At 41.9% G+C, this 27,206-nt stretch overlaps 1 protein-coding gene across 4 annotated transcripts; it reads right to left on the bottom strand.

Moving 5' to 3' along the window:
- Positions 1-716: 716 nt before the first annotated feature.
- Positions 717-26,824, bottom strand: vps54 (VPS54 subunit of GARP complex). 4 transcript variants are annotated; one of them, XM_041983198.1, is made up of 24 exons: positions 26,683-26,824; positions 24,071-24,272; positions 23,231-23,469; positions 20,793-20,877; positions 18,986-19,020; positions 17,790-17,921; positions 16,911-17,296; positions 16,616-16,742; positions 15,658-15,687; positions 14,895-15,002; positions 14,334-14,389; positions 13,939-14,035; positions 12,405-12,745; positions 11,872-12,001; positions 11,618-11,799; positions 11,234-11,346; positions 7,482-7,545; positions 7,299-7,404; positions 7,122-7,209; positions 6,905-7,026; positions 6,681-6,761; positions 2,838-2,945; positions 2,648-2,742; positions 717-2,493 (listed from the first exon to the last, which is right to left on the bottom strand). In XM_041983198.1, the coding sequence occupies exons 2-24, from the start codon at positions 24,240-24,242 to the stop codon at positions 2,388-2,390; spliced, it is 3,003 nt and encodes a 1,000-aa protein (XP_041839132.1). In that variant the 5' UTR covers positions 24,243-24,272; positions 26,683-26,824; the 3' UTR covers positions 717-2,387. The 4 variants fall into 4 exon arrangements, with proteins under 4 accessions (XP_041839132.1, XP_041839133.1, XP_041839134.1 ...); XM_041983199.1 differs by having other exon boundaries at positions 24,098-24,272; XM_041983200.1 differs by lacking the exon at positions 15,658-15,687.
- Positions 26,825-27,206: the final 382 nt, after the last annotated feature.

The raw sequence follows: 27,206 nt of genomic DNA, 5'->3' as shown, positions 1-27,206 counted from the left end.
TAAGTGATAACTTAAATATTGACTTTTTATAGAGTCTATACAATGATTAAAGCCCACCAGTTGCAGCAACTATCTCGGTTTAATGAAACTGTTCTAATCACTGACGTTATTACACTGAGAGTGAAGCTGATAGTGAATTTTAAGTTGTGTAAATCTGGAATGATGCTTTGCTCTTAGAGTGTGAGGTTTTTAATGACTTGTGGGCTCTTACACACTGTTCTCCATTTAGGAATTTAACGCTGGGCGAGGGGCTTCTCAGGAAATCTGCAATTATTTTCCACTGAATGAAACAAATCAGAGCTGAACTGGAAACTTGATTATTTCCTGCTTCAGTAAAGGCAGGATTACAGGTTTTAATGGTTTACACAGCAGAAAATATTCTGAGTAATGACATAAGGAGGTTAGTTTGGTGAAATCAAGGATGTCCAGTTCTGGTCCTCGAGGGCCAGTCTTTCTAGGTTTTAGATGTTTGTCCACTTCAACACGCCTGACTCAAATGAACGGGTCACAAACAGGTCTGTGTAGAGCTTGACAAGAAGCTGAAGGTTTGAGACAAACATCTAAAACCTCCAGCGCAGCACAGGAAAAATGAGCTGGATGTTTTTCTGTTCAGCTTCACTGAATTTGACTCATCTTTTACCCTTAAATACATCAGTATGAACCTCTTCAGTCAGTCTGGAAGCCAAACGCAGCAACAAATAGAGACTGACAAGGTGCTCTGTTATCCTGTTTTATTCACAGCAGGTTTGAAGGATTCAACATCTCTCAGACTCTCGCACATGCTGCCCAACTCATTCATTCACACACACACACACACACACACACACACACACACACACAGTGGTATGGTAGGCACACTGTAGTGGAGAGCTCGGATGCGTCATCTCTGACAACAGATCAAAAGTAGGCACTTCTGAAGAGGACAGTGATGAAAGAGTTAATGCTTTCTGTTCTCGAACGGGAGACGGACGGCCGCTGTCGCATCACGTCCAGGTAACTGCCGTCTTTCTCCAGCTTCACAGGTCCGTGTGGGAGTCCAACGACTGACTGCATTAACTTATCAAATGCCTCAAAGCTTCATCTCAGAATGAGGGAAGAGGACAGAAACAAGTTTCCTGTTAAACCGGTGGTACACAGAGCGATGCTGAGGCTGAGGGAGCCAGATGCTTCATTCAATAACCTCCCAACCTGTGGTGGCTGCATCTGGACAGATGTTTTCTCTCATCTAAAGGAACTCAGAGTAGAAATCTGAAGCTGGAAGGGAGAATAACTGAGAGCTGTAAGCACCTGGTTCCCCAAGACTGGCCTGATGTCTGTAGTATTAGAACGGTTTGATAACCAGCATGCGTAGCAGAGAGACGATGCATGTTAACATGCCTAATAACCGGTAGAGAGCATGCTAGTGTTTGTAACCAGAGCCGTGAAGCTCTATTAGCTTCCACGTCTGACAGTTTCTTACTTGTCTGAGAAACATGTGTCTTCTCCAGGGTAGAGAGGGCTCCTCTACAACACGTACCGCACTGAACATTGTGGTGATTTCAAAGTTAATCAACTGATCTGCTACTTGCATTATGAAAAATGTGGAAGTTTGACTCGATGCTGACGTTTGCTCACATATGGAACATTTAACCAATCTCCAGATTTAAAAACCTAAACCTGCAGACTTTTCTGCTCCGTTTCCAAATCTAAGTGAAGAAAAGCTCTTGCAGCTACAGCAGAAAGAGGAGAGCAGCGAACGAGCTGCTCTGCATGCCTCAAACTCCCCACGTTCAACAAAATTAGCTTAAAAGAAAAAAAAAATCCCTTCCTCCCTCACTTGTTACCGTCACAGCTGAGCCTGAATATCAGCCAGCTGAAGACGCCATACATGATTGGTTGGACAGCAGAATTCCTAAATTACAAACAGTTTTACTTTGGTAGAAAGAGGATGAAGCTAAGTGATGCGTTCACAGTCCGGATGTTTCTGGAAAGTCCAGAGAAGATAGAAAAAGGTACGAAAATGCCATCAACACCACAGCCTGCTGGCAGAAAAGTCCACCACAAACAGAAGAAGAGAGAAAAATAAATTACTCCACTGTTTAGTCATCATTATCAACAACCTGCTCCGGCTAAAACTCTTCAATAATTTACTAGTATTTCTGTTGGATTGCACACAGCGAGATGAGGTGGCAGCAGGTCAAAGGAGGATTTTTGTGTTTCTAGATTAAGTCTTTGAAACTGCTGAAGTCCAGCACGCTGCTGCTGCTCTTCTCCCAGTTTTGTGGTGGTTTTTGGTCCCTGCGGTCCTCCCCCGCTCTCAGCCAGCCCGCTGTCAGCCCCCCGAGGTCGGCCCCCATCACTGGGGCCAGCTTGTCAGTCATTCTGGATGTCCAGATTTTTGTCGTCCATCACCTTTTCTGCTCCCAGATCTCAGCCATGTTCAGATCGAGCCTCTCGAGGCTCTTCAGCACCTGGATGTTCTCCGTGTAGAAGGCCACATCCACCACAACCAGCCTGGAAACAACCAGTTTCCACTTTTAAAAACACGTTAAAAAACTGATGTGGGATCTGCTGCTTGGATCTGTGTCGAATCTAGAAATAACCCTCCAAACTACTAAATCTTTTCCTTGCTTACATGATACCTGATTAGTTTATGTGTTGTAATTACCCGTGCTGGGGTCCTCCATCATTTACGACGCCTAGTCGAGCCAGCTGCCTCTTCAGGTGCATTTTAAAACTGGCGTTGATCCTCAGAAACAACATCTGTGCAGGATAACACAGTCTGTTAATGTCAAACTATGGACTGTTAATAAAGAACATACGAGGTTAAATACCAGCAGAGATGTGCAGAGTCTCACCTGGGTCTGTTCTTCAGGTAAAAGGTCATAAATAGCTTCGTGCATCTTGGCCATCTGCTTGCAAACGTTTCTGAAACAGGTGGACGGCATCGGAGCCTTCACTTCATACTGAAGAAGAAACGTCAGATGCAGAGACAGACTAAGCACAACGCAACACACCAAAACACTGGGAGCATCAGGTGGAGGAGGAAAGGGTTAAAGCAAGTATTATAGCATCATTCTACAGTTAGCACACGCTTTGCTCCAAAGCAGCTAACATCTGAATGTAGTTAGGCAGTAGCATTAAGGGTCTGACCTAAGGACCCAACTGGAACCTCTGTGGGATTCGAACTCGGACCTCCTGCATGAGACATGGACGTCCTGCTGATCGAGGTATCCAGCCGTTGCATGTGCTGCTCACAGAATAAGTGCTACTATTATTACTGCATAGCTCCCCTATTGTAATTAAGTATTATAAGTAATAGAGATTTTTAAATAATATAAACACTGTGCATATAATTATTATCAGACCGGAGCACCGAAGGCGTGCGAAGGCCTGTTGTAACTGCTCCGTTTTTTCCTTCTTCTTCTTCTCAAAAGTAAATCGCATTTTAGGGAACCTGAACATGCTTGAAAACTCACCAAATTTTGCGTACCCCCCCAAAGGAAGTTGTAAATTTACGTATTTTTGGGAGCTCGGGACTGTTCGGGGAAAATTGAAAGAGCGCGCCACCTATTTACGACACTGCACGTCATCAATCTTTATGAAATTCGCCCCACATACTCTAAATGATCGGGCAAACAAAAAATCCTCTTGGAGCAACGGCCAAAAACCAACAGGAAGTCGGCCATTTTGGCGTTTTACTGACATGACTGAAATCTATCTCCTCCTAGAGATTTTATCGTACCGCTACCAAAATAGCTCAGGATGTTCAGAAGGCATGTGTCTTTAAAAGTTTTCTAATAGGAGAAAGGGCATGGAGGGGACGTCTCGCCATTAAAAACGAAAGAGGCCATGTATGATGCCAGTCCCATCCTGAACACATGTACATGTCAATATTTGGGTTATGAATTGGCCACGCCCCCTGGCGACAGGAAGTCATGGTCTTTACTCAAAGACCCATTTCTCTGACGTTTTGGACACAACCAGGTCCAAACTGGGTCAGACAGCAGAAAACAAGTTGGTGATGATATCCAGTGAAAACTGTGGCTCTACGCTGCAGAGCGATACCGTGGCGCCATGGCGAACTTCGATAAGACGCCATGACATCATAAATCAGTATAAATCCTTAAATCCAATCACCATCAAATTCACAGGGATTAATCAGGGTCTGGCCCTGAACAGATCCATATGACCAATTCCGGTCTAGCCCCAAGCCCCGCCCACTTTCAACAGGAAGTGCTTTTTTTCAGACGCCGGGGTCCTTCTCCTCAGGAATGAAACCTACACACCTGAAAGTACTTCATAACAGGTCAAACCCTTTCATGATACCACAATAAAAATCTCAAGTTCCTTCACCAAGCGTAACCATGGCGAATAGTGGATCGACGCCATCAAACAGGAAGTACTTGTAACTGACCCGTTGTACTGTTGATCTCCACCAAACTCGGCAGAGAGGACAGAGGTCAGGCCTGGAACTGATTCAAATAGACATATGCTGGTCATGTAGCTCTATAGCGCCCCCTATAAATATTTAATCTATCAGCTCCACCCACGGCTTTGACTGACATTGATGAAATGTGGCATATTTATATAACATGCCAAGACAGACAAAAAAGCCTCTTCATGTCCTGATGTTGTCAACGCCATAGCCCCGCCCCCTGGAAACAGGAAGTCCCACCATTTTAACCCTTTAATACCTGTAAAACCAATTCAAACTCATTAACATCATCCTTCATGAACTCATGGTTGAAAATATGTCTGACTTCTAGCAGCATCATGATTAAAATGGCTTCCTGTGATGGTTAAATCATTCGCCATGAAACAGGAAGTGGCTCTAACCCTGCCGTCAGATGACCAGTAGAGGTGATGTTTTCCTGTTCTCAGAGTTCCAACCTGAACATGGTTCTACATGAAAAACGAATATAGCGCCACCTAGTGGCCACGTGAAAGTTTCCTCTTGATAAAATCATGCTCCGGTTTTTAAGAATATGACACCACTTGTCAGAAACAAGGTCATGCATGGTTCAGATGTCATCACTGGTCAGACTGAGGTGCCGGTTAATCCTCTCATGAGGAAAAGCACCACTTAATGTTCTGGAAGAAAGAGCATACGGCTGCAGGCGAGAGCAGGAGCGTTGTGGGAGGGAGGTTGTCGGGTGAGGCGGTGGTGCAATAGGCCGGAGCGGCGCCAGAGGTGCAAGGGCCTTCCAGCTTTAATTATTAGGGTCCGAGCCATACGAAGTATGGAAGGATCCTATTGTTTTCCAAATGTTTATTATTCTCCTCCTCCTTCTAAGCATTTCGACCCCAAATTTGACCCCCTAAACACCCATGAAAAGTTGTGAAACTTGGCACACACATCAAGCCCCGCGTAACTCGGATATTCTAAGGTCCGCATACACTTCAATACAAAAGTGGCTCAACAGCGCCACCTAGAAGTCAAAAAAATACCCCAATGAATGGGGTCCCAAAAGTCTACTTCGACGTAGGAACACGAAACTCAGCACACACGTGTACCACCCCGAGTCAAGCAAAAAAGTCAATCAAACACCTGTTGCCATGGCAACAGGGTGCCCGCCATCTTGGCGTGTACAGCCATTTTTTGGCCATTTTTTGCACGTTACACACATCGTATTTGAACGAACTACTCTGAGGGGATTCATGCGACCGACTCCAAACTTGTTGGGAACCTTCCTGACAAGTTGGGGACCAAACGCTATTCAAATCTTTCTAATAGGAGAAAGCGTGTTGCCGTGGCAACCGACGGAAAAACGCCTTCTCGCCATGAAACACTGTTTGCTCATATCTCCACAGGAATAAATGGGAACTGCACCAAACTTGACAGGATTCATACAGGTTGGGTCCTTAACACATTACACCACCTGTTGTCATGGCAACATCGGGTGGCGGGGTCCAGGACGCTCGGACCCGATGGATGCCGCTTGCGGCTTTAATTATTATTATTATTATTATTATTATTATTATTAAACTGTTATCATTACTGTAGATATTATAATGTTAAAGAACAAGTATGATTATTATTACTGTAACTCCAGTAATAACATGTATTGTTATTTAAGGAGATACTGATGCATATGCTGAGTATTGTTATTTATGTTGTTATTTTTATTACTAATACTGTTTCATTAAAATATAAAGCAATGTCTAGCGGTTATTAGGGATTACGAGTGTGACTATGTTATATATATATATTGACTATAACTTATTGAGGTATGAAGAAGGGCTGGGATTATATAAGTTTACGCTTCTTCACATTCCTTTTCAATGATGACATTTTGTTATAATTTTTTTTTACCTGATCTTCAAATGTTCAAAATCTATCTCAATCAATAAATTAAAAACCTTTAAAGCCTGACTAAAGAAATAATGGTAAAAAATGATTTTTTCTCATCTTAAGTCCTTGTTTGGTCCTTGAGCTTAATGTTAAAAAAGAAGAAAAAAAAACCTGTTACATGTTATGTCCAAATTATTGCAGTGCAAAATGTATCCACCAGGGGGCAGAAGACAAGTTTACAACAGGGTTTTAAGCAAAGTTTTTTCCATAAAGTGATACAAACAAGGTCAAAGGCCAACTTTAGACAAAACACTAAGTATTTTTAATAAGAACATGAAGCTCTATTGACTATGTGGTGATGATTCCTGTGAGATGGAAGATGTTGTTAACAGAGTTTTGACCGTACCTTTGATAAAAGCTTCTCAAACAAACTGTCCATGATGGCCACCAGCTTAGCAGAGATCTCGGCTATGTGATCGTTGTAGTCCTGCAGAACAGAAAAACGGCTTTATGAATTTTCCTTCTACATTATAAACTAAATATATGACACAGATTTTTGGACATTTTTTTCTGTAACTAATCTTAAGTATTGATTCATTTTTTTGTTGGATGTGTGTTAATGCGTGTTACCTTAGTGATGTGGTCAAAGTGTCTGAGGACGCTGAACTGTCTGGGCTGCAGTTTGGTCTCAAAATGAGCTCTGATGATGGGAATGTAGTGAACCACCAGCTGCAGGCAGCGGGAAGCTAAAGCTACACACACACACAGATGATCTGTCAATTCATGTGTTTCATCTCCATCCTCAGTTAAACCCAAGCACTCAGAGTTGTGTGCAGCTGCTGTGTACCCAGGTTTTTGGTGGTGATGGTCTTGAGCCCGACAACCTGCAGCGCTCCGGCTCCCAGAACCAACTGGCAGCTGCGGGAGTTGAAGTGCTGCAGCACAGAAACACGAATCAATCACTGAGCTGACAGAAGCAGCGAGTGTGAGGAAGGTTGTCTGAACTCTGCCGGGTTCTTTTTACCTTCAGGAGGTCCGACAGACGCGTCAGCATGTCGGTGGCGATTGATGGGATGTCGTTCACACACTGACAGTATTCCAGAAAGATCCGGATCAGCAGCAGAACCGTCCTGAAGAAGCAGAGTAGATTTCATGTGACCATACATCAGTACGAAGTGTTGGGCTTTCATCAGGGGAGGAAACCTACCCAACAACAGCGTATTTCTGCCCGTTGACCAGAAGAAACTCTGAGGGTTTTCTGTCATCTGGACCTGCAGGAAGAAACGTCATGAGTTAGAAACGCCACCTCTGTCACATCAATGATGCATTTTATTTATTAATCATTATAAATGTGGTTAAAAGATGCTTCTAATTATACATTTGTAAAAACTGGACGAATATGTCATTTTATAGGGCTCCTTACATAAATTCAGGTTTTCATTTGGCTTTTAGAGCAGCAAGAAAATTGGCTCTTTTTAATGTATTTTAGCCTTATGATTTCTTTTAATTGTATTTTAAAGTATTTTAGTCCTTTAGTAGTATTGGAGTCTTATACTTTTTAGTGTACTTTTGTTGTTCTAAGTCTTTTAATGCCTTTTGATGTGCAGAATCTTGGGCTGTGTGGTGGATGTCTGTGTTTCTATATGTACAACACATTGGCATCCATGTGTTCTCTTTAATGTAAATAAAGTGGACTGCATTCAATTTCTCTTGGTCGCAGTGAAAATTTTGGATGCATTAAAAAAAACATAGCTTCTATTGAAAAACAAAAAAAAAAAACAAATGTTATTTTTACTCAACAGAGGACGCCATCGCCACAGTTCTCCACACAGCATGAGCCACCTAGAGCACAGGGGGAACTATGTGAGGATGCTCTTCACAGATTATAGCTCAGCCTTTAACACAATTATCCTGGACATTCTGGCTGGAAAACTCTCCCATCTCGGGCTCTCCTCACACATCTGCAGATGGATCAGAGACTTCCTCACAGACCGCCCACAATCTGTCAAACTTGGCCCCCATCTCTCCCCCACCATAACCCTCAGCACTGGATCCCCACAAGGTTGTGTACTGAGCCCTCTCTTGTACTCACTGTACACACACAACTGCACACCAGCTCATCTCTCCAACTCCATCATCAAATTTGCTGATGATACCACCGTGGTCGGGCTCATCTCAGGAGGAGATGAGTCAGCCTACAGAGATGAGGTGGTGAAACTGGAAGCGTGGTGTTTAGTAAACAACCTTACACTGAACATCACAAAAACAAAAGAACTCATCATGGACTTCCGCAAGAACAGAGCAGACCTGACCCCCCTCCTCATTAATGGAGAGTGTGTGGAAAGAGTCCACTCATTCAAGCTTCTGGGCGTCCACATCTCAGATAATCTCTCCTGGACTGTAAACACTACAGCAGTGGTGAAGAAGGCCCAGCAGCGACTCCACTTCCTGAGAGTACTCAGGAGAAACAACCTGGATGAGAAGCTGCTGTTGTCCTACCAAGCCACCGTAGAGAGCATCCTGGCGTACTGCATCACAGCGTGGTACGCTGGGTGCACAGCAGCAGACAGGAGAGCACTGCAGAGAGTGATTAACATGGCCCAGAAGATCACCGAGTGCCCCCTCCCCCCTCTGGACCAAATAGCCAGCTCTCGGTACCACAGCAGAGCCTCAAAAATCGTCAAGGACCCATTCCACCCTAACAACCACTTGTTCAACCTGCTGCCCTCTGGTAGGCGCTACAGAGCTCACAAAGCCCGTACAAACAGACTCAGGGACAGCTTTTTCCCCAGAGCCATCAGTGCCCTGAACTCCCATGAACAAACCACACAATAAGGAGAACACACTCAACAAGACGAAACATCACACACGTGTGAAATAGACTGCAACAAGTATCACACCACTGTGAAACTCAAACCGCGTTGTGCAATATAAGTACTCTAAGTGCAATACATTCAAATTGTAAATATGTGTATATATCTGCTTTTTAGTACTTACCATACTTTTTTTTTACTTTAAGTATTTTATTTTTATTTGTTTTTCCTCCTTTTGCCTTTATTTTTAACATATTCTTTCTATTATGATGCAAACACCATAAAGAGTAGCACCCCCTAATCTCGTTGTATGCTCTGGTTTACAATGACAATAAAGGCTTTCTGATTCTGATTTACTGGTTAAACTGCATACCAAAGAAAAAAATCTCATGCAATGGCTTCACATTTTTCTTGACACAAAATAAGAACTATTCCAGATCCAGATCATCCAGAGCTGCTCCGCATGAGGGATTCTTCTGTTAGCTTACAGAGTTTAGTCAGAAGTGGGAGGTCCTGCTCTCGCTGCCTTGTGGCCAGTCTGTTACTCATGTCTCAGTGTGTGAACCTGTGAAAACACTGAATGTGTGCGTCTTCATGTGTCTAAATATTTTTACTGCAAAACTGAGCTTAAAAGTCTAAATTCAGTCTGTCTGTGAGGTGGTTTGTAGATTTGGTCTGAACAGGATATAAGTGCAGGCAGAACCCCGGTCAGCATCGCGAGCAGCCCGGATTTGATTTCATCCCACTTCATTTCACATTCCTGTTCTACAGGGGCGACATATTTGAACAAAACAAGGTGCTGTGTAAATATTAAATACCAACATGGACCAATCACAGAAGCAGCTCATACAGATATGTTTCTGTGCAGCTGGTGAACAACTCAAACACAGAAAACAGTGAATAAAGTGTATAAAACTTTAACCATAAAGCAACAGTTATGAACACAAAACATTGTCTTTTAAATGATGTAAACTTCATGTATCTTTAGCACTGGGCATGAGTGGGATTTGTTGGGGTAGAAAGGAAGCAAACATAAGGACAACAGGTAAACAAAAATCTGTTGAAAGCGACTACCTTTGTTTCCTGGTTGAACTGGTGCATCTAACATTTCTCAAGTATAGGACTTTTTAACCACTCGGATGTCTGTCACCCCCCCGAGCTCAGGGAGGAATATAGAAAGTCAGAGATAGGTTAGCTCTTAGTTTGAAATCCAAGCGCAGAAGAGAATAAAGACGTGATTCATGAAATCTGAAGTCAAAAAGTGGAATTTACTCATGGGGGTGTGATTTGTTATCTTCATTTATTTAAGGGTTTTTAATGGTGCCTGAGCCAAATTAACAAGAAAAGCTGGATGAGTTGAATGGATTTTGTTCAGTCTCCTTCAGGAGTTCAGCAGTGGCTAAGAGGCCAACGAAAACACCAACACTGTCCAAAAATATTAAGAAATGCAACACACAGCTCTAAAAGAAAACCAAATGCATAACATCAGGCTGAGAAAATGCTGACTGGCTGAAAAAAGAGAAACGTTTTCAGGTCCAATTCAAGTCCAAGGAGATAATTAGCATGAAAAAGATTAAGTGTAGATCTGGATGAGGGAAAACTTTTCCCATAAGCAGCACAATGTCATGATCAATTTCAGTTTGAAATGTTTATTATCAGTTTTTTTTAGTTTTTTTTTAACATTCACGATTCAAATAAACATTCTTCTATACTTCTATATTATTCACAATAATTTAAACCATCAATATCTCTGGGTAATGATCAAAAAACAATCCTAAAATGTGTTAAAGATGCACTACAGCACTTCATATCCACTTGCTAGCATGTGACGCGATGCATGAAGCCGAACTCGGTTCATCCTCAGGACGCCGCTGGGCAGCGACGGCTCCAGAAACGCACGTAATAGAGAGTCAGGAGTGCAGAGTTTTATGGTTGGAAGGTTACTTAGTGCATCTAAAATCGAGGTGCTGAGGGCGACGCTGACATATCTGGGGTGCATCAACAAAAAATTTATATCCATTCAAATGTAAAGAAGGTAGGCACACCAGAGCAACCAATGCCCTGTACACAGCAGGCTCTAGTCTGGGTAATGTGCAAGACTGAAAGGTAGCAAAATCAAATCAATCTATCAAATGTTTGGGGCTACCTGAGGTTTTGCGCTCTGGTAGTGTTATTCTGCCATCAGCGATGGAGTTAACCAGATCCTGAAACTCCGCTGGAACCTCCGCCTGTTTCCAGCGCTCGTTATCCAGGAGGAGGCTGCAGCAACACCAAGCAACAACATAAAGAACACACAGTCATCTGACTCCTCCCACGCTTTCACAATTAACAATCAATGTGATTAAAAGAAAAGGTGTTGATGTTACGGTTAAATTGGGCTTAGTGACATTTATAGCTACATTTTTAAAGGTGTAGCAGCAGGTCCAAAGAAAGCCGCTGCCTCAGCATCACAAGTCAACTTTGCATTCTGTGAAGTACAATTTTAAAATTCAGATAAAAGTTTTCTGTCTGTTTCAGGGCAGGAGGTTACCCGAGTTTGGTCTTTCGCTCGTCGTGGAAGCGGTGGACGAAGCGGTTGGCCTGACTCTGCAGGGCCCCCCTCAAGGAGACGCTTCGCCTGCCGCAGAGCTCCTCGGTGTCCCGGACAAAACCCTCCACCGCCTGAGAGAGACACACAAACTCTGCCGAGCTCAGACGCTCCAGAGAGCCGTCCTGTTGGAGGCAGATACAACCGCCAGTTATTTCTTTCAAAAGAGATCTTAAAAAATAAAATGTGCATCATACCTTGGCTCTGGCAGTGAGGACTTTGACACATCGGTCATGGCTGACATCAGAAGCCGTGTACAGCAGCTCCTGGATGTTGCTGCTCACACAGTTCAGTTCCAGCTCAGTGGGCATCATGTTCTCACCAGACCTGAGCAGAAAAGTCTTCATTCAGGCTGATGTGAAAAAATTATACTTTTTTTACTGTTTACATCCTCGATTAAGTGAAGAAATGATACAACAGCTGATGGGATCTAAAGCTCCGTTTCCACCAACAGATCCGGATCAGTACAGGATGGGTTGGTACACATTTTTTTGCACAAGCAAAAACATGGAAAGCCAGAATATCTGATCCCTCCTACTTTTTTTTTCTCATCGCTTACTGAGCTTGACTCGCTATAATTTAACTGGTTCAAAAAAGAAAAACCTCCTGCTGCAACACCAGGAACAAAGTGGGCCTGATTTGTTAACAGATACAAAGTTTGTTTTCCCTCTTTTCTTTAAAAACAGAAAAAAGGAAACCAAAGAAAACAAAGGAAACTCTAGTGACATACACAAAGCTCTGCTCTCTGCAGGCAGGAATCTCTGTGATCCCCAAGGCCAGGTCGCTGGTTGCAGGTTCCCCTGGACCCTGCTGGGTCTTGGAGCTTGTTGCTGAGCTTTGATCCTGAGACACCAGCGATGCCTTCTGCTGCTGCTGGGCATCAGTCAGTGCATCACTGATGAACAGACCTTCATGGGTGAGGTAAGCTAGCTCAGCCTCCCCATGCAAGAGTGACGAGCCCTGGGAGGCCTCCTGGCTTGATGTCTCTGAGCCGGCCTCCGTCAGGAGCCGGTTCCTCTGATTTGAGTCCAGAACCTCGAGAACCACATTTCTGATCACGGTTAAAGTGGCCTTGAAGACAAACAGAGGGAGAACAGATGTAAAAAACAAGTGTAGACCTTAACAACTGCTTAACCCTTTGCCCTCTTTGGGAGGTTTGGAACATTTCTACATGCTGGTGCATTTTGCATCCTTTAGGTAGATCCTTCCTTTTTGATGAATCTTACAGTTAGGCTGGGTCTAGCCATCCCTTAGCTATGCTGCCATAGGCTTAGACTGCTGAGAGATGTCCCATGACAAACTTATGACAGCAATGGCATCGTACATTTGTATTTCTCTTTTCTCTCTCTGCAGGCCTCCCTGGAAAAAAGTTGGGCGAGGCCGACCTGATGGATCGCTGTCTGATGGTCTCTGTTGGAGCATAAACGCTTCCTCATCCCTGTTGATGGTGTTCTTGACCTGCTTTCTTATTTTTATTGCCTCCTTAATCCATCTTTTGTTTATCTGTCTCTTCTCTGATGACTTTAGTATTATAATTTGTCTCGCCTGGCTAAGCCAGGCACGTGAATAAAAGCTGATAAACGACACATCAGTCTGAGGGAGAGTGCAGATAAATAATAAACAGTAGGCTACCGAGCAGTTAAATGATTCAGTCATGAAAACTGGATTATATTTAATACCTCACCACCAAATCATATCCATTGCCCCGTGCAACTCAGAATGAGGGACTGAATTGAAGTCACGATTTAATGCAATCCATTGGTGTTGTTTTCTCTTTTTTTCACGAATCACTTCAACATCTTCAGACATGCTCAAAACTACCAAACATTCAATTATTTTTAGAATTTCTTGCATTAAATAAAACGTAAGAGGATGGGTCTTTGGTGGCGAGTAAAGGCTTGAATATGTCAAATATTATCAGATCTTTGACATTACCAAGACTCTAATCACTTTTATACTAATTATTTGAATTATTATGACAATAAAAATTCAAATAATTAAACTGGCATTGGTTTAACCATAAACTGGTTAAAATAATAAAATGATTGAATGCTTGGTAGTTTTGAGCAGATCTGAAGTTGATTTTTAAAAATAAAGAATCAAAAATAAATGAATAATGATTTTATAGTAGTTTTGGTTCATGGCCATTTTTGACCACAAAGGTCACCAACGGGAGTAAATTTGAGGATGTCACAATGGTTTAGTGAATACATGTTTAAAGTCTGGAGAATAAAAGTCCAGACTAAAGTTCAGGTTTTACTCACCTTGATTCTCTGCAGGAAGAGAATGAAACTCTCAAACACATTTTTCAGCAGCTCAAACCACTGAGGGAACGTCATCAGTCGCATCTGGTCAGCTAGCCTTAATAAACACGGAAAGACGTGTTTGAAAGTGAAGTTACAGATCATATCTTATGGCTTTGATGCATCCTTATGTTTATTTCATTCATTTAATTTTTCCCTTAAGGGAGATTTTTAGAGCAAACTCCTACATTTTTTTAAATAAATGGGTAGCTACAGAACATTCCGGCTTACACTACGCTTAAAAATAAGAACTGTGTGCTACATTATACACTGACAAAAATGCCATTTAAGAAAAAAAAGCTATAAAAAGAACACCAACTGCAGCTACCCAAATCTATACTAACAACTCTACTTACTTAATGACAACTTCTGTGTCAATTTCTTCAATCTGCACAACACTCTCTGCCACACACTGCAAAGACAGACAGGTTTCCCTTCAGAATAACTAAGTGTTGGATCATTTATGTGGAGTAGAGATGCACCGGTCAATCGGCCGCCGATCAAAAAGGCCGGTTTTCTATCCAATCGGCCCAATCGGTGACCGGCCGGTCACTGTCGTCATTTCCGGTTTTTGGCCGGTCACGCTGACACGCATGCGCAGCAGCTCAACGCGGACAGCTCAAAACTGAACCAAAGCAAAACAAAGATGTCGTTGATTGTTGTTGAAACTCACTATATCTTATTTTTGATGTTTTATTCTCAAGCCAAGTAAATATGGTGTCTATTGTATGATTATAATGATTTCTTAGATAGAAAATCGGTATCGGTAAAACCGGTTTTGGCAGGTCAGACCCCCTCAAAAACCGGAAATCGGTATCGGCCAAGAATTTTGCAATCGGTGCATCTCTAATGTGGAGTTAATGTACTGGTTTGGAACAAATTTACTATGTTGTTTCCAGCGATGTTCGGAGTCGTACCTGTGTGACAATGGTCTTAGCAGCTATGATCATCTCATCACTGTAAATATCTAGAAAGTCCAGCTTCCTCTGCCGCAGAAGACCAAACACCAGTGACTCCAGACGCTCCTTAAACACACAAATGTACAAAAATTAAAAGCCAAAAGGAAACACGAGTCCTCAAACACAGTCTTCAACTCCACCAACAGAAGGATTGTAAGCATCTGCACGAGCGTGTGAATTTCACATCAATTACAAATTCATTTTTGTCCCTGTTCCATTCGCTGAGATTGAAGGAGTACGTCACCCAAGCAGCAGGTTATTAATAATCAAAATGATCATTAGTGAGGACCAAATCTAGTCACAGTCAAACAATGAACCCGAAACTCCATCATTCAACTGTCCAAACTGTTTGAACGACTAATCATTTCAGTGTCGTTTTACTGTAACTCACCTAGAAATCCATCAGATCATCAGATCTGAAGCTCAGTAATCTAGGCAATACCACATAGATTATTCAGAAGCAGTGAAGCCCACCCAGCAGCTACCCAAAGCACATTAATGCAACGGCCTGAACACACACAGAACCAGTCAAAAGTTTGGACACACCGACCCATTAAATCTAAACGTGTGCCCAAACTTGGACTGGTTCCAGGACAGTTAGACTGATTCCCATCCTGACGTCGGAGCCCGATTTCAGCAGCAGACAGGATTCATTGATTTAATGAAATACATGCAAGTTGTCAGCGAGGTGTGTGTGTGTGTGTGTGTGATTGCTGCCCACCTTTTGTGAGGCAGCGTTTGGTTTGTGAACCTGTGATGAGCATGAGTTAAACACATAATTTACCTACAAGTTAAAACCAAATTTCTTTTCTCATCAAACTTCAAATAAACCGTTTCTGGCTTAAATGAAAAGTTCAAAGTTGAAGAAAAAAAACAGAAAAAATATTTAGCCCAAAAAAAAAAAAGAAACCAAAAGTCAAGTGAGCTTTAAAATGTTTGGAAAAAAAAAGAATTTTTTTTTAAATTTCTTTTTACTTTCCCTGTACATAATTGTACAAAATGTTTTATATAACTTCACAATTTCATCACAACTTTGCTCTTCTAATTTACGAAAGTGTGTAATCTTCCTTTACATTTACTTTGCTGGGCATACTTACGCCTGCATCTCCTTTTTATACATTTCTATTTGCATTTCTGTTGCACTGGCAAATAAAGGATGCTTTCTCTCACGATGAGTCATTTTCTCTCCGTTTGATCACCTGGATTCAGATATCCTGTCTTCACAAATCACCTCGGAAGCAGGAAGAAGGAAAAACTTTTCCTTCTGTGCTGCTACAATGCTGTCGTTCAACATGCTGTAACAGCTTGGAACTAATGGGGGGTTAAAGAGGATCATTTCATTTTTAATTCTAACAGAAAGAGATGCCACAAACTGGACTGTTAAGCCATTTCTGACTCATACCATTGAAGGCCAGTGTGTTGTGAAATAGTAGTGGTAGCTTCCCAGCTGATTCTGAATACACCCCTCAGAGCAACATGGCTAAACACGTCATTACAGGCCACATAAAGAGGCTTCATCAGCTTGTTTTAGCCAGTGTAACCACATTAAAAACACTTTGGTGTTTAAATTTAAACATGACCTGGACAGGAAGCACACAGCATCATTAAAGGTTTTGGAAAATACAGTTATTGTGAGCCTCAGCACAGTCTGGATAAATGAATGAGGGGTTTGTTCAGACCTTCTCCAGGACCTGCGGTTCGTCCTTCAAAATGCGGCTCAGGTCACTGCGAGCATACATACTGAAGTCCTCCACCATCATCTTATCGATCAGCTTCTCCAGCTCACACAACTGAGAGCCCAGATGTCTGAGGGATGCACACACACAACACACATCAGCGTCTTAGTGTGTGTTAGAGTGGCTACAGCAGCTGTAGCTAGCGCAGACTGCACCCTGACCGTAGACCGTATAATCACAAGTATACAACCACAACAATAAACTTCCTCATTGAAATACCAACAGAGCTGCTTCTTACCTGAAGCTGTGGATTCCCTGCAGCTCCTGCTGTAGGACCTCCTTGGTGGTGGCAATAAGCTCCAAAGCTCCAACAAATTCTGAGGTGGAGAGCAGCAGCTGCACAGTGGGCTGCGTCTGATGCACCGCTGCCATCAGCTTCAGCTTGTTGTGCAGTTTCACGCAATTGTTGCGAGTCAGAGCAGTGCGGAGGGCCTGGAGAGGCCCCTGGCACATGACCCGATCCATGGCCGCAGTGCGGCCCCGCAAGACGGCCACCGCTCGCTGCGTCTCCTGCAGCCTGTCCTGCAGCTCGTGCTGTGAGGACATGGCATGGAAGAAAGCCTCAGAACGCAGTGAGATCTGCCGGGCGATGCTGACCTCCACAACATCCAGGTAGTGACTCAGCTGGAGGGAGGAGCAGATGCAGAATGGGATTAAAATCAGGACACAAAGAAAGGCTGTTTTCTCTGCTGGTTGAAAAACACAAGAATGGGACAAACTTTATTTCTTTCTTATTTCTCCCCCTTTTAACAACTTCCCAGAGCTGCATTTTTAATGTTTTAAATCATCATTTCTAATCTACATTATCAAATAATTCAAACCCACTGCAACCCAAGAGCATGCAAACAATTTCTATAAGCTGAACAATAGAAATGAAAGAGACTGGGCTTAAACAAAGTTAACAGTTTTGTTTGTTTTCTTTCATCACAGCGGCCGTCTAACTATTAATACTTGTGTTTTACTGAACAAAAGTCCATTAAAGATGAGAGACATTATTGGACGTTGGACTCATTGTGATGTTCGGAGACTGCGTTTTAATCAAGATCCAGTGAAACATGCAGGATCTCACCAGGTTTGACAGCTTTACACCCAAATATGCACTTTGCCGACATTTCACCTGTTCCTGCAGCAGCTTGGAGGAGGCCACGTCTCTGCTGCTCTTCCCTCCAGCACTATGAAAGTGTGACCAGGGCAGGACCACATTGAAGGTCGCTGGATCCTCCAGAGCAAAATCAGGCCTCATAAAAATCTACAAAACAGAAGGCAGTGTTACAGCAGGTGGTTGTGGAAACCACCTGCTGTTACTCTCAGAGTGAAGCTGGCTTGACAGAAAAGATGTGATCAATGGTTAAAATTGAATGTGATTTGAATAAAAAAATCATTTCTGGCTTAGATGCAAATTTACACCTTTGCCTCATTCAGCATGTGTGTTTAAGTAGCTAAGCCTCACAGCGCTGCATGCTTGGGAAACACAGTGTGTTGTCTAGTTAGTGTTTGGAGAGCTATATCTACTGAGGCTTTGCACACAGGTAAAGGTGACTGCACACATGTGACTTTAACTGCTCTGAAAGCTTAAATGAGATGAAAGATCTTCAACAATCAAAAAAAGAAGACCCACTGCTTTCTGTTTAAACACTTTAACACTTCCCCACTTAAAAAAAAAACGTTGTACACATGAAAAAACATGATCAACATATAATCAAAGAAACGTGGCTTCTGGTTTTTAGTGATTTAAGTGTTTTATACTGTTTGTGTTTTTCTGTTTCACCAGGATTGTGCTGTTTCCTTAAAATGCAGGACTTTTTGTTGCAGTGAAATTGAGCTAAAAGTGTTTAAGTGGCAGAAGCAAAAACACAAGTTTAGAAAGTTTAAACAGAGTTTGGTCAAGTCTGTCTTTTTCTCTCTTTCACAGCATTGTCAGGATTTGATCAACATGGATACACACTGTGCATCAGATTTTAAAGATGTTTGAGTGTATTGACATACACTTCACAAAGCAGTTCGCACATTTAAAAACTGATTAAGCTGGAGGGAAATGTGTGTAAGCAAATCCATCCTCACAGAGACCAGTTATTACAGGAAAAAAACACCAAGTTCTGTGGTAAACTGCAGGAAAAATACTACAATCACTGTGTATACATGAGGTGGTATAAAAGTTATGCCACTTTGTTGATATCAGTTTGGACCTGAACATGCATCTCGAGCATGACTGCAAATAAATTAAATCTGACAGTTAAAAAAAACAAAAAAACAAACATCAACACTTCTTTTTACCATGTCCACTAGAAAGAAGCAATAAAGCGGGCTTGTTACCTTGGGGACCTGTTCCAGCTCAGCTCTGGATTTGTCTGCAGAGAAAAAGCAAAAGTTCTGCATTAAAATCACCCATCATTTGATTTGTAATGAGTTAGATTATATAGCTTCTAGGCCTGACGCCATAAGCAACAAGTCCATTAATTACACATTAAGAAAAATGAGTGTGATGAGTTTGCCAGCTGTGATAATTTTCATTAGTTTTTTTAATGGTACTGTACCACAGACTGTGTATGACAGCAGGTTTCATACGGAGCATGTGGACTGAACGCTCTGGTTTCTTGCGGAGTGATCTCTGTCATACGTGACAGCAGCATGTTGCAGCAGGACACCGTGGTGAAGCACTAACCTGTACGAGCTGGTACGCCGCTTTTGTTTTACAGGGCTGCCAACTCTCACGCTTCGGCCATGAGACTCGCACATTTGAGCGGCTTCTCACGCTAAACCTCCGATTTCTCACACTGAAATGAAAGAGCAATGCCGGCTAATCGAGAAGTTCAGGAGGATTCCCAGAGGGCCGCGTTACTTCGGGGCCGGTGTCCCGGCGTATGAGGAAAAGTCGCAGCAGCACGGCATCGTCGCAGCAGCAGTTCACTCACTGCTCATAGACAGTCTGACACGCAGTGATGTGGGAGATATTTCAGCTTCATAAACAGCAATGATGCATTTTTTTCTAGTTTTTTAACACCATGGTACTAACTGGCAGGTTTCCCTGTCTGAGCCCAATGTTTAATATATATATTGTTTTAATATATTTTTTGAAGGGCAGTTTTGTTTACAGAACAGAGACTTTATTTTCTATCATACTTTTTGGTTGTGTGGTTTTCATTCATTGTTAATGAGACTGAGAGCCCGTTCTATTTATTGCTTTTGTTTTATTTAACATTTCTACTAGTTCCAGTGTAAAATGTTCGTTAGAAATTAAAGTTTGTTGATCTTTGATTTTATTATGGGATTGCCGTTATATTATTTAAAAATGATCTAATATGACAACATTAGCGCTTTGTGCAATATAATCGCTTATCACAATAATTTCTGAGAAAGTTTATCGCACAGCAAAATTTGTTATTGCGACAGGAGTAATAGCATCTTTAAAAAATGCTTTATGCAAAGCAACAAAAAGGTTGTGGAAAAAAACAGAGGCAGAGATTAGAAAAAAAGATTCAAATCTGAATCACTGCCCGTGGTTAAACCCGTGTCTTAGTTTTAGTATTAGTTTTACCTTCATTAACCCACCATATGAATATCACCCAATGAAAAGCTAAAACATCACTGTGTGGTTGTATCCCTCTGCCAACCAGTGAAGTTGCATTTGCAAGTTTGCCCAGACTTGACCCTCATCTCCATGACCATAAAACGCCATCTCTTTTCATTTTATCATTTCACACTTAATATAATAATACCAAATTAATCATAGGCATGTAAACCTAACCCTAAAAATCCAAACTAAAATATGATCATGCACTGTTTCACATAAGTAGTAGCAGCAGTGTGGGCATGTGTTCATCATCTGAAGCCCTAAATTAAGCTCTGATGCCACCAGTTCCTTTCAGGAGTCACATAAATAGATAAGTTAAGTCAATCTGTGTGCAAACTAAGTCTCATATGATCAGAGTAAATATTCATATGCACCTGTTGTGAAAGGCCCCATTAAAAGAGGGAAACCAACAAACCATGAGCTCTTCAAACAGCTCCAAGTATACCACAGAAGACCGTGAATCCATTACTATAGAATACATCCGTACAACAGTCCTGTTACAGATTAAAGAGGATGCAGGCAGGGAGGGAGCCAGTTAATAATTCATACCATGATTGCTGTTGATACTGGAGATGGCATCTACATCGTCTTTGTTGGGACAGATCGCCTTGCAGCGCTCATGGATTCGCTCCCTCTAAAAATAAAACCATGAAAAGATAAAAAGATTTTTAGAGTTTTAAACTGAACTGCATCTGCAAGAACAGCCCTACAGGCCGCCACGGTCCTTACACAGCACTGTAAGCTTTGTTTCGAGTGGGTCGAAAGTTCAGCTCTGGGCACAAAATGAGAGTAATATCATCACTTAAACAGGCTGCAGTAATAAAGAATAAGGAAAGAGAGAAATATCTGACAGTTTTTCTTTGTTTTTACTCATCATTGTGAAACCTGAGGGAGGAAATAAAAATACTGCAAAGATGACAGATAATGGAAGAAAAACAAGGTGGCAAATCAACGTCTCATTACGGAAGTGAAACTGCATGCACCAGATTTTTATAAAGCAAACGTTAAAGCTTTATTTTCTCTTTCAGCTGTACGAAACCAAATGCATGTAATAAAACACACATAAAGGCAGCAAAGATGCTAAACCAAGCAGATTACTGAGCTCCACTGGAGAGCAAACAGGAAGTTAGTTTTCACCAAACTGTCACAATAAAAACACGAAAGAAGAACAACAAACCTTAAGAATAACAGTAGTGACATTTTCTACAAATAAAAACGATCATTGGTACATATGCATAAAAACATCAGAGCAATTTAACCAGTAACATTTTATTTTAGAAAGTCAAACTTTATTACCAGGACAGCTGCAGTAAAAGCGTTAAGTCTACATTGTTCAAGCCTTTTTTAAAACAACACTGAACAAGCTTTGGTTACTTTGAGTTACGCAGATAAAGTCGTTATCTTCCAAATCTGCACCAGTTTCATGGTGCAAACCTCCTCCTCTGGCTCCACAGCAAAGGGATGATGTCATGGCCTTAGCCGGCGGTGGCCTACGTCGGTCCTCGAGAGCCACAATCCTGCAGGTTTTCCACGTTTCCCTGAATTTCCTACACATTTCTGGTTAAGTAGTTTTTGCTTTACTGTTCTGTAGTTTTCTGTCTGGTTTCCTGCTTTATTTTAGTAGTTCTCTCCCTTGTGTTTTCTGTTGTGCTTTCTGCTCCTGTTCATTCGTACACCTGGCTTGATTTGCTCATTCACTTCACCTGTTCCCTATTACTTCCTCAGTGTATTTAAAGTCCTTCAGTTGGCAGATCATGTTGTGTTTCCTGTTTTGTCCATGTAAGTGTTCATAATAAAACCTTGATCCTGCACCTGGCTGCCTCATCGCCCTGCCATGCCGTTGTTCAACCACGGTTTACAGTCAGCTGCTGGAGGTGTAGGCTAAGAGCAAAGTCCTTCAAAGTGGCCAGTTTTATATCCATGGCTGTATGTGTGTACATAGGCCAACTATAGCTGCATGTCGGCTTGTTTCTGCTAAATAAATAAAGACTGAGTCTAACGTCATTTACTGGTGTTCAACTCGGGTTGTATTGATTTGATTTGAAGATGTGTAAAAACCAGATCATTTCCTACAGAAGCCTGAAATGTAAAACCTAAGAACTGAAAGAGAAATGAAATATGCTCCTGTTTTACTAATTAGCCTGGTGAGAAGCCCGCATGGTCACGAGACGCTGACACAGCTGTGGCACGCAAGCCACCCCCCTCTGATGACGGCACACCAACACCAGACCAGACCTCCACCTGGTGTGTGGGTCGAGCCGGACGTTACAAAATGTAAATGCTTCAAAGTCTTCATGTGAATCAAAACATGGTATAGCATTTTGAGCAAATATCCAGGAGTTTATAGAGCACACCTGACTCATGAATGGATAATTAGCAGACTTGTGCAGAGCTTGTCTGAATAAGGTGTGCTGCAGCAGAGGAAACCTGCAGAACGCCGGCCTTCGAGGACCAGGAATAAGGATCCCTGTTATCTGTGTGATTAACAAACATTATAAAGTTTATTTTAAAAAAATCCTAATGCCAACATGTTCTTGAAATTCTGTAACAGGGCAGTTATCCTGCCCGTAGTCTATGGGTCGAGAAGAGAAATTAAACTCATCAACTGACTCAGTGGGAAAAAGATGGAACTCAAACTCCCTCGTCACGGTTCCCACACACCCACTGGGTGTTCTGAGCTCAAAGTGTATTTTTAACTTGTACTTTTCTTGCTTATTTTGGTACGTTCTGTTTTTCTTTTTAACTCTACATTTATGATGCTGTACAGCTGCTGGAACTCCTACCTGCCAAAAGGGCTCAGTAAAGTTTTATCAAATTTAATCTCCAATCTAAAAAGGAAAACTTGGTGAAAGATGAGCATACGCATTTCTTTTGATGAATAAAAGATCTAATCAGCATCATTAAAATCAAGAAGCTGATCTGCAGAGATGTTTAGACAATCACTTCTTCACCAAACAGAAATACCCTGAATAATTCAAGAGTGTTACCTGAGTCATCTCCTGCAGGTAGGGCCCAAAATGTTCCCGGGTGATGTTGGGGAGGTAGGAGGGCATCACCTCTGTCTCTGTGAAGTCCAGCCCCCATGTTTTGGTAAAAAAGTCCGACTCCCGTTTGGCGAGCCGCGGGTCATTCAGAGCAGCAGGGAGGTTGACCTTCGAGCTGTACACCGTCCATCGGTCATGCTCTGACACCACGGATGGACCGTTTAACAAGCTCCGCCCCTCAACTGCAGAAACACATGGGAAAATAAAGTATTTAAAAATTCTGTTCATCTAATGAATGATTCATAACTTTTCTTTGTGAGTTTAAAAAGGAGCTCATGCTCACTTCCAGATCAATATTCTCATTCCAAGTCTCCACCACACCAACATTAGTGACAGTCAACAAAACCTCTGGCTATCTCACTCCTGAACACACTCTCCTCTTCCTGTCTCTTCCAGGCCTCCGTGCTAAGCGCTCCATTTGCTCTGCTTGGCAAGTGTTTCATAAACCAATGTGATGGAACCTATTATAACTATAAACCTACAAAAGGTAGGATAAAAGGAGGACATCTGTTTAGTAAATCTTATGTTAGATGCATGATAATCAAAAGCGGAGTATAAACTCTCTCTTATACGGGTATGGTACGCATGAAAAATGACAACTGAAGTAGAAATATCTGCGGTCAAGAAAACCCAAAGTGAAAGACAAAAACTCCTGAGCTTACTGTGAAAGTCCAAACAAAAACAAGGAAAAAATGATTTGATTTTTGGATAACTGGCTGCACAAATAAGACGATAAGATGTCACCAAAGACTCTGATAACTAAGTGATTTCTACAGTTCCTACCTGAGAGAAGACTACAGTTTTCCCTACCAGTGGGCTCCTTGGGACAGACATCAGGCAAGGAGCGGATGGACCGGATACGAGGGGAGGAAAGACCCTGCTCCTTGTGGTGGATCCCATCTCGGCTCCCGCTGGTGGAGCGAGGCATGGGGGAGGAGCCGTGACTGGAGGCCATGGCATTGGGACTTGCCTCCCAAGAGGCTAGCTGGAAAGACAAACACAGCTGTTTTACTCCTGCTGACCTCCCTCGTCTGTCTGTGGCTCAGTTCTTCTTCCTCAGGAGAAATCTTTAAAAAAAAGACTTTTGCTTTTAATAAAGTTCAGTCATTTTTACAACAGTCTGGTTTTCTAAGCAAAGAGGAGATGTCACATGAATGAATCTTCAGTCTCTCGAAGGAGGGTGTGATGTGTGGTCTGGCGTCAAATCAAACTACAGCGAGTGTATTCATGGACATGAAGGACTATACTGCTCAATAAAACACTCAATGCGTCTCTATCAAAACATGAACACAGAGGAACAAGACATAAGGTGCCTTAAAACAAACACACGTTGTAAGATAATCATATCTGGGTCAGGTCAGCATTTGGGATTTAAAGGCATTGACAAACATACTGAATGTGGGCTCTGTGTAGTAAAACTTATCAATGAATATATTAGTTTTATCTTATAAATGTATCATCAAAATGTTCCCTCTCTTTGTGATAAATTCACTGTTTGTTCCAAACTTTTATCCCTGCAGAAAAAAACATTTTCTTAAAAGGAACTGACACCTGTTTGTGTTTGTGGATTAAATGCATGTGTAAAGAAACCTGCTCAGTGCCAGTGGACTGCTTCATTCATCGGTGGAAGTAGTAGATATTCCAACTTGTATATCAGTTTGTGTATCAAAAGGGTCGTTGTACTAAATTATGTTTCCTTCAAGAGCATGCACATGCTTGTTGGTTTTTGATTATAGAGCATAAATGTGTTCACAAGCGACGCTGTTTTAACCTAAAAGGCAATCGATCACATATAGGTACATATTGTATAATACATATTTTATGATGCTGTAACTATATGGATACTGATACAGACTGAAACTCGTGTGCACTCCACGGTTGATTTCTTGGGTCAATTAAAAAAAAAGTAAAAAAAAAAAAAAAAAAAGTCTCCTAATGTTGTTGTCGTCTTCAATAAATGGCTTACATACAATTCTACCAAAACACCCGATCAGATACAAAGCGGTTTGTCAAAAAGGATGACGGAGTAGCTGTGAAGCATTAAAGGATGTGAGGCATTAATGTGTTGTGCTGACAGCTCTCATCTAACCGCTCGAACAGTGGAGGTTGCAGACGCTCTGCTATTAATCCATCACACAGATGAGAGGATTATAGAAAACGTATGACACCTCACACTTGTCAAAATCAGCCTGACCGATCTGTTTCAACAACCTCTGATACATCTGTGATTTAAACAGAAATAATTAAGTCTACCTATACTTTGGAAGTATATGCTGCTGTAAAAGACTCTTAAGTACATCATAGTGGTAAGTAAATTTTAGTCAAAGGTTTAAGTAATTACTAAACATAATATTTAAGGAAAGAACTATTTTAATTTAATGGAAAACAGCAGTCTTAGTGTTGCTATGTTGCTGCCAAACCAACCAAAATTTACGTTCCTAGAATATCAAGTATGTCTTCACATTCACATCTCTTCTAATAAATACCTAGATTCAAAGACTGTACTTCAGATGAGGAATTCAAGCATACTGTCCTGTTTCACTCACTGGTGCCTGACGACTTAAAGAAGGAAAGCAGTAACAAATCTGAAGAATATGGTGGGAAGATTGGAAATGGAAATAAAGTTTATGTTATACTAGTATAACCATCTTCAAGGACAGGTTTTGGTTGCTAATACGGGTCTACTTTGATTTATTATTATTCATGATTTATTTACCTTGAATAGAAGCTTGTATACTGTGTATCAGCCAATGAAATTAACTGTATAAACGCCGATAAGACGTTCACGTGCCTTTAATATATTCTTAATGATCTGACTGCCTAAAATTCAGTAAACAAGCCCCAATTTTACTCAAGGGCTACTGTTGTTGTTACAAGAGGCACCATATGTCAACTTGCAGCTTCTTCTTGCCCATATATGCAGAGGATACTTCCTGAGAGTTATCACTACCATACCTCACACGCAAATGTAATTTTTCGGTCGACTTAGTTTTGTTGAGAAGAGTTGTCAGATCGTTGCTCTCACTCCCTTCAGGACAGGCAGCGGTGACAGCAGCTAGCTAGCTAGCTAGCTGTAGCTTAGCCCAGCTAGAGCCATTGCCTACCTACACCTACCTATCTACACTTGTCAGGAATTACAACGTGAGGGATGTCAATAAAGTCGACACTAAATATCGACTCAAGGGACATGGAACGGTTTGCATTTTCAATGTCCGACGCTGATACGACAGAGTATTAATCGTCGCCTGTGTTAAGCCAATGCTAACGCTGCTGTCAGCATCGGTTACACGTAGACCGGCTAATGCTAGCAGGTTAGCTAGACCGAGCTACCCAACTGGTGACATGAAACAAATCCCGGGGCGGCTCGGCAACTGCCGTTTTAGGTAATTCCGTACCTGTCGTGTGAAGCACAGCAGTCGGTCGTTCTCCTCTTCACCATTACAGAAACATTAGAGGAACCGGGAGGAAACAAGCAGCTACACAGAGGTAGAGAGTACCGGTACTCGGACCATCATGCACTGCTGGTGGAGGGCAGCACCAACGTCGTCTTCTTCTTCTTCTTCTACTTAATGGCGGGTCGCAACCAACGTGTCAGGTGCATACCGCCACCTACTGTATCGGAGTGTGTATTCCTAGGGTGACTAGTTCTTCAGGTTACAGGCTCAGCACCAACGTCTTCCTCAGCATCGTTTCACTCCTCAAAGCTCGCTGCTTCCACCTGCTGACCAATGCTGTCTCTGCCTATAAATTTGAGGCAACCTGAAGAGAATTCTGGATTTTTTATTGTACTGTTATAAATTATACAAACTATTTCAGAATATTTGGATTGATACGCCCACGGCTAATTTCGAATGGGAAAAGTGAAAGTTGCATCACCAGGTCCTCAGGTCACGGAGACTTCATCAAATGTGCTTATTTC

This window comes from Melanotaenia boesemani, chromosome 4 (assembly GCF_017639745.1).
Source record: "Melanotaenia boesemani isolate fMelBoe1 chromosome 4, fMelBoe1.pri, whole genome shotgun sequence".
Taxonomy (NCBI): domain Eukaryota; kingdom Metazoa; phylum Chordata; class Actinopteri; order Atheriniformes; family Melanotaeniidae; genus Melanotaenia; species Melanotaenia boesemani.
The sequence above is the reverse complement of the archived record's forward strand: the minus strand, read 5'-3'. Positions and strand labels throughout refer to the sequence as shown.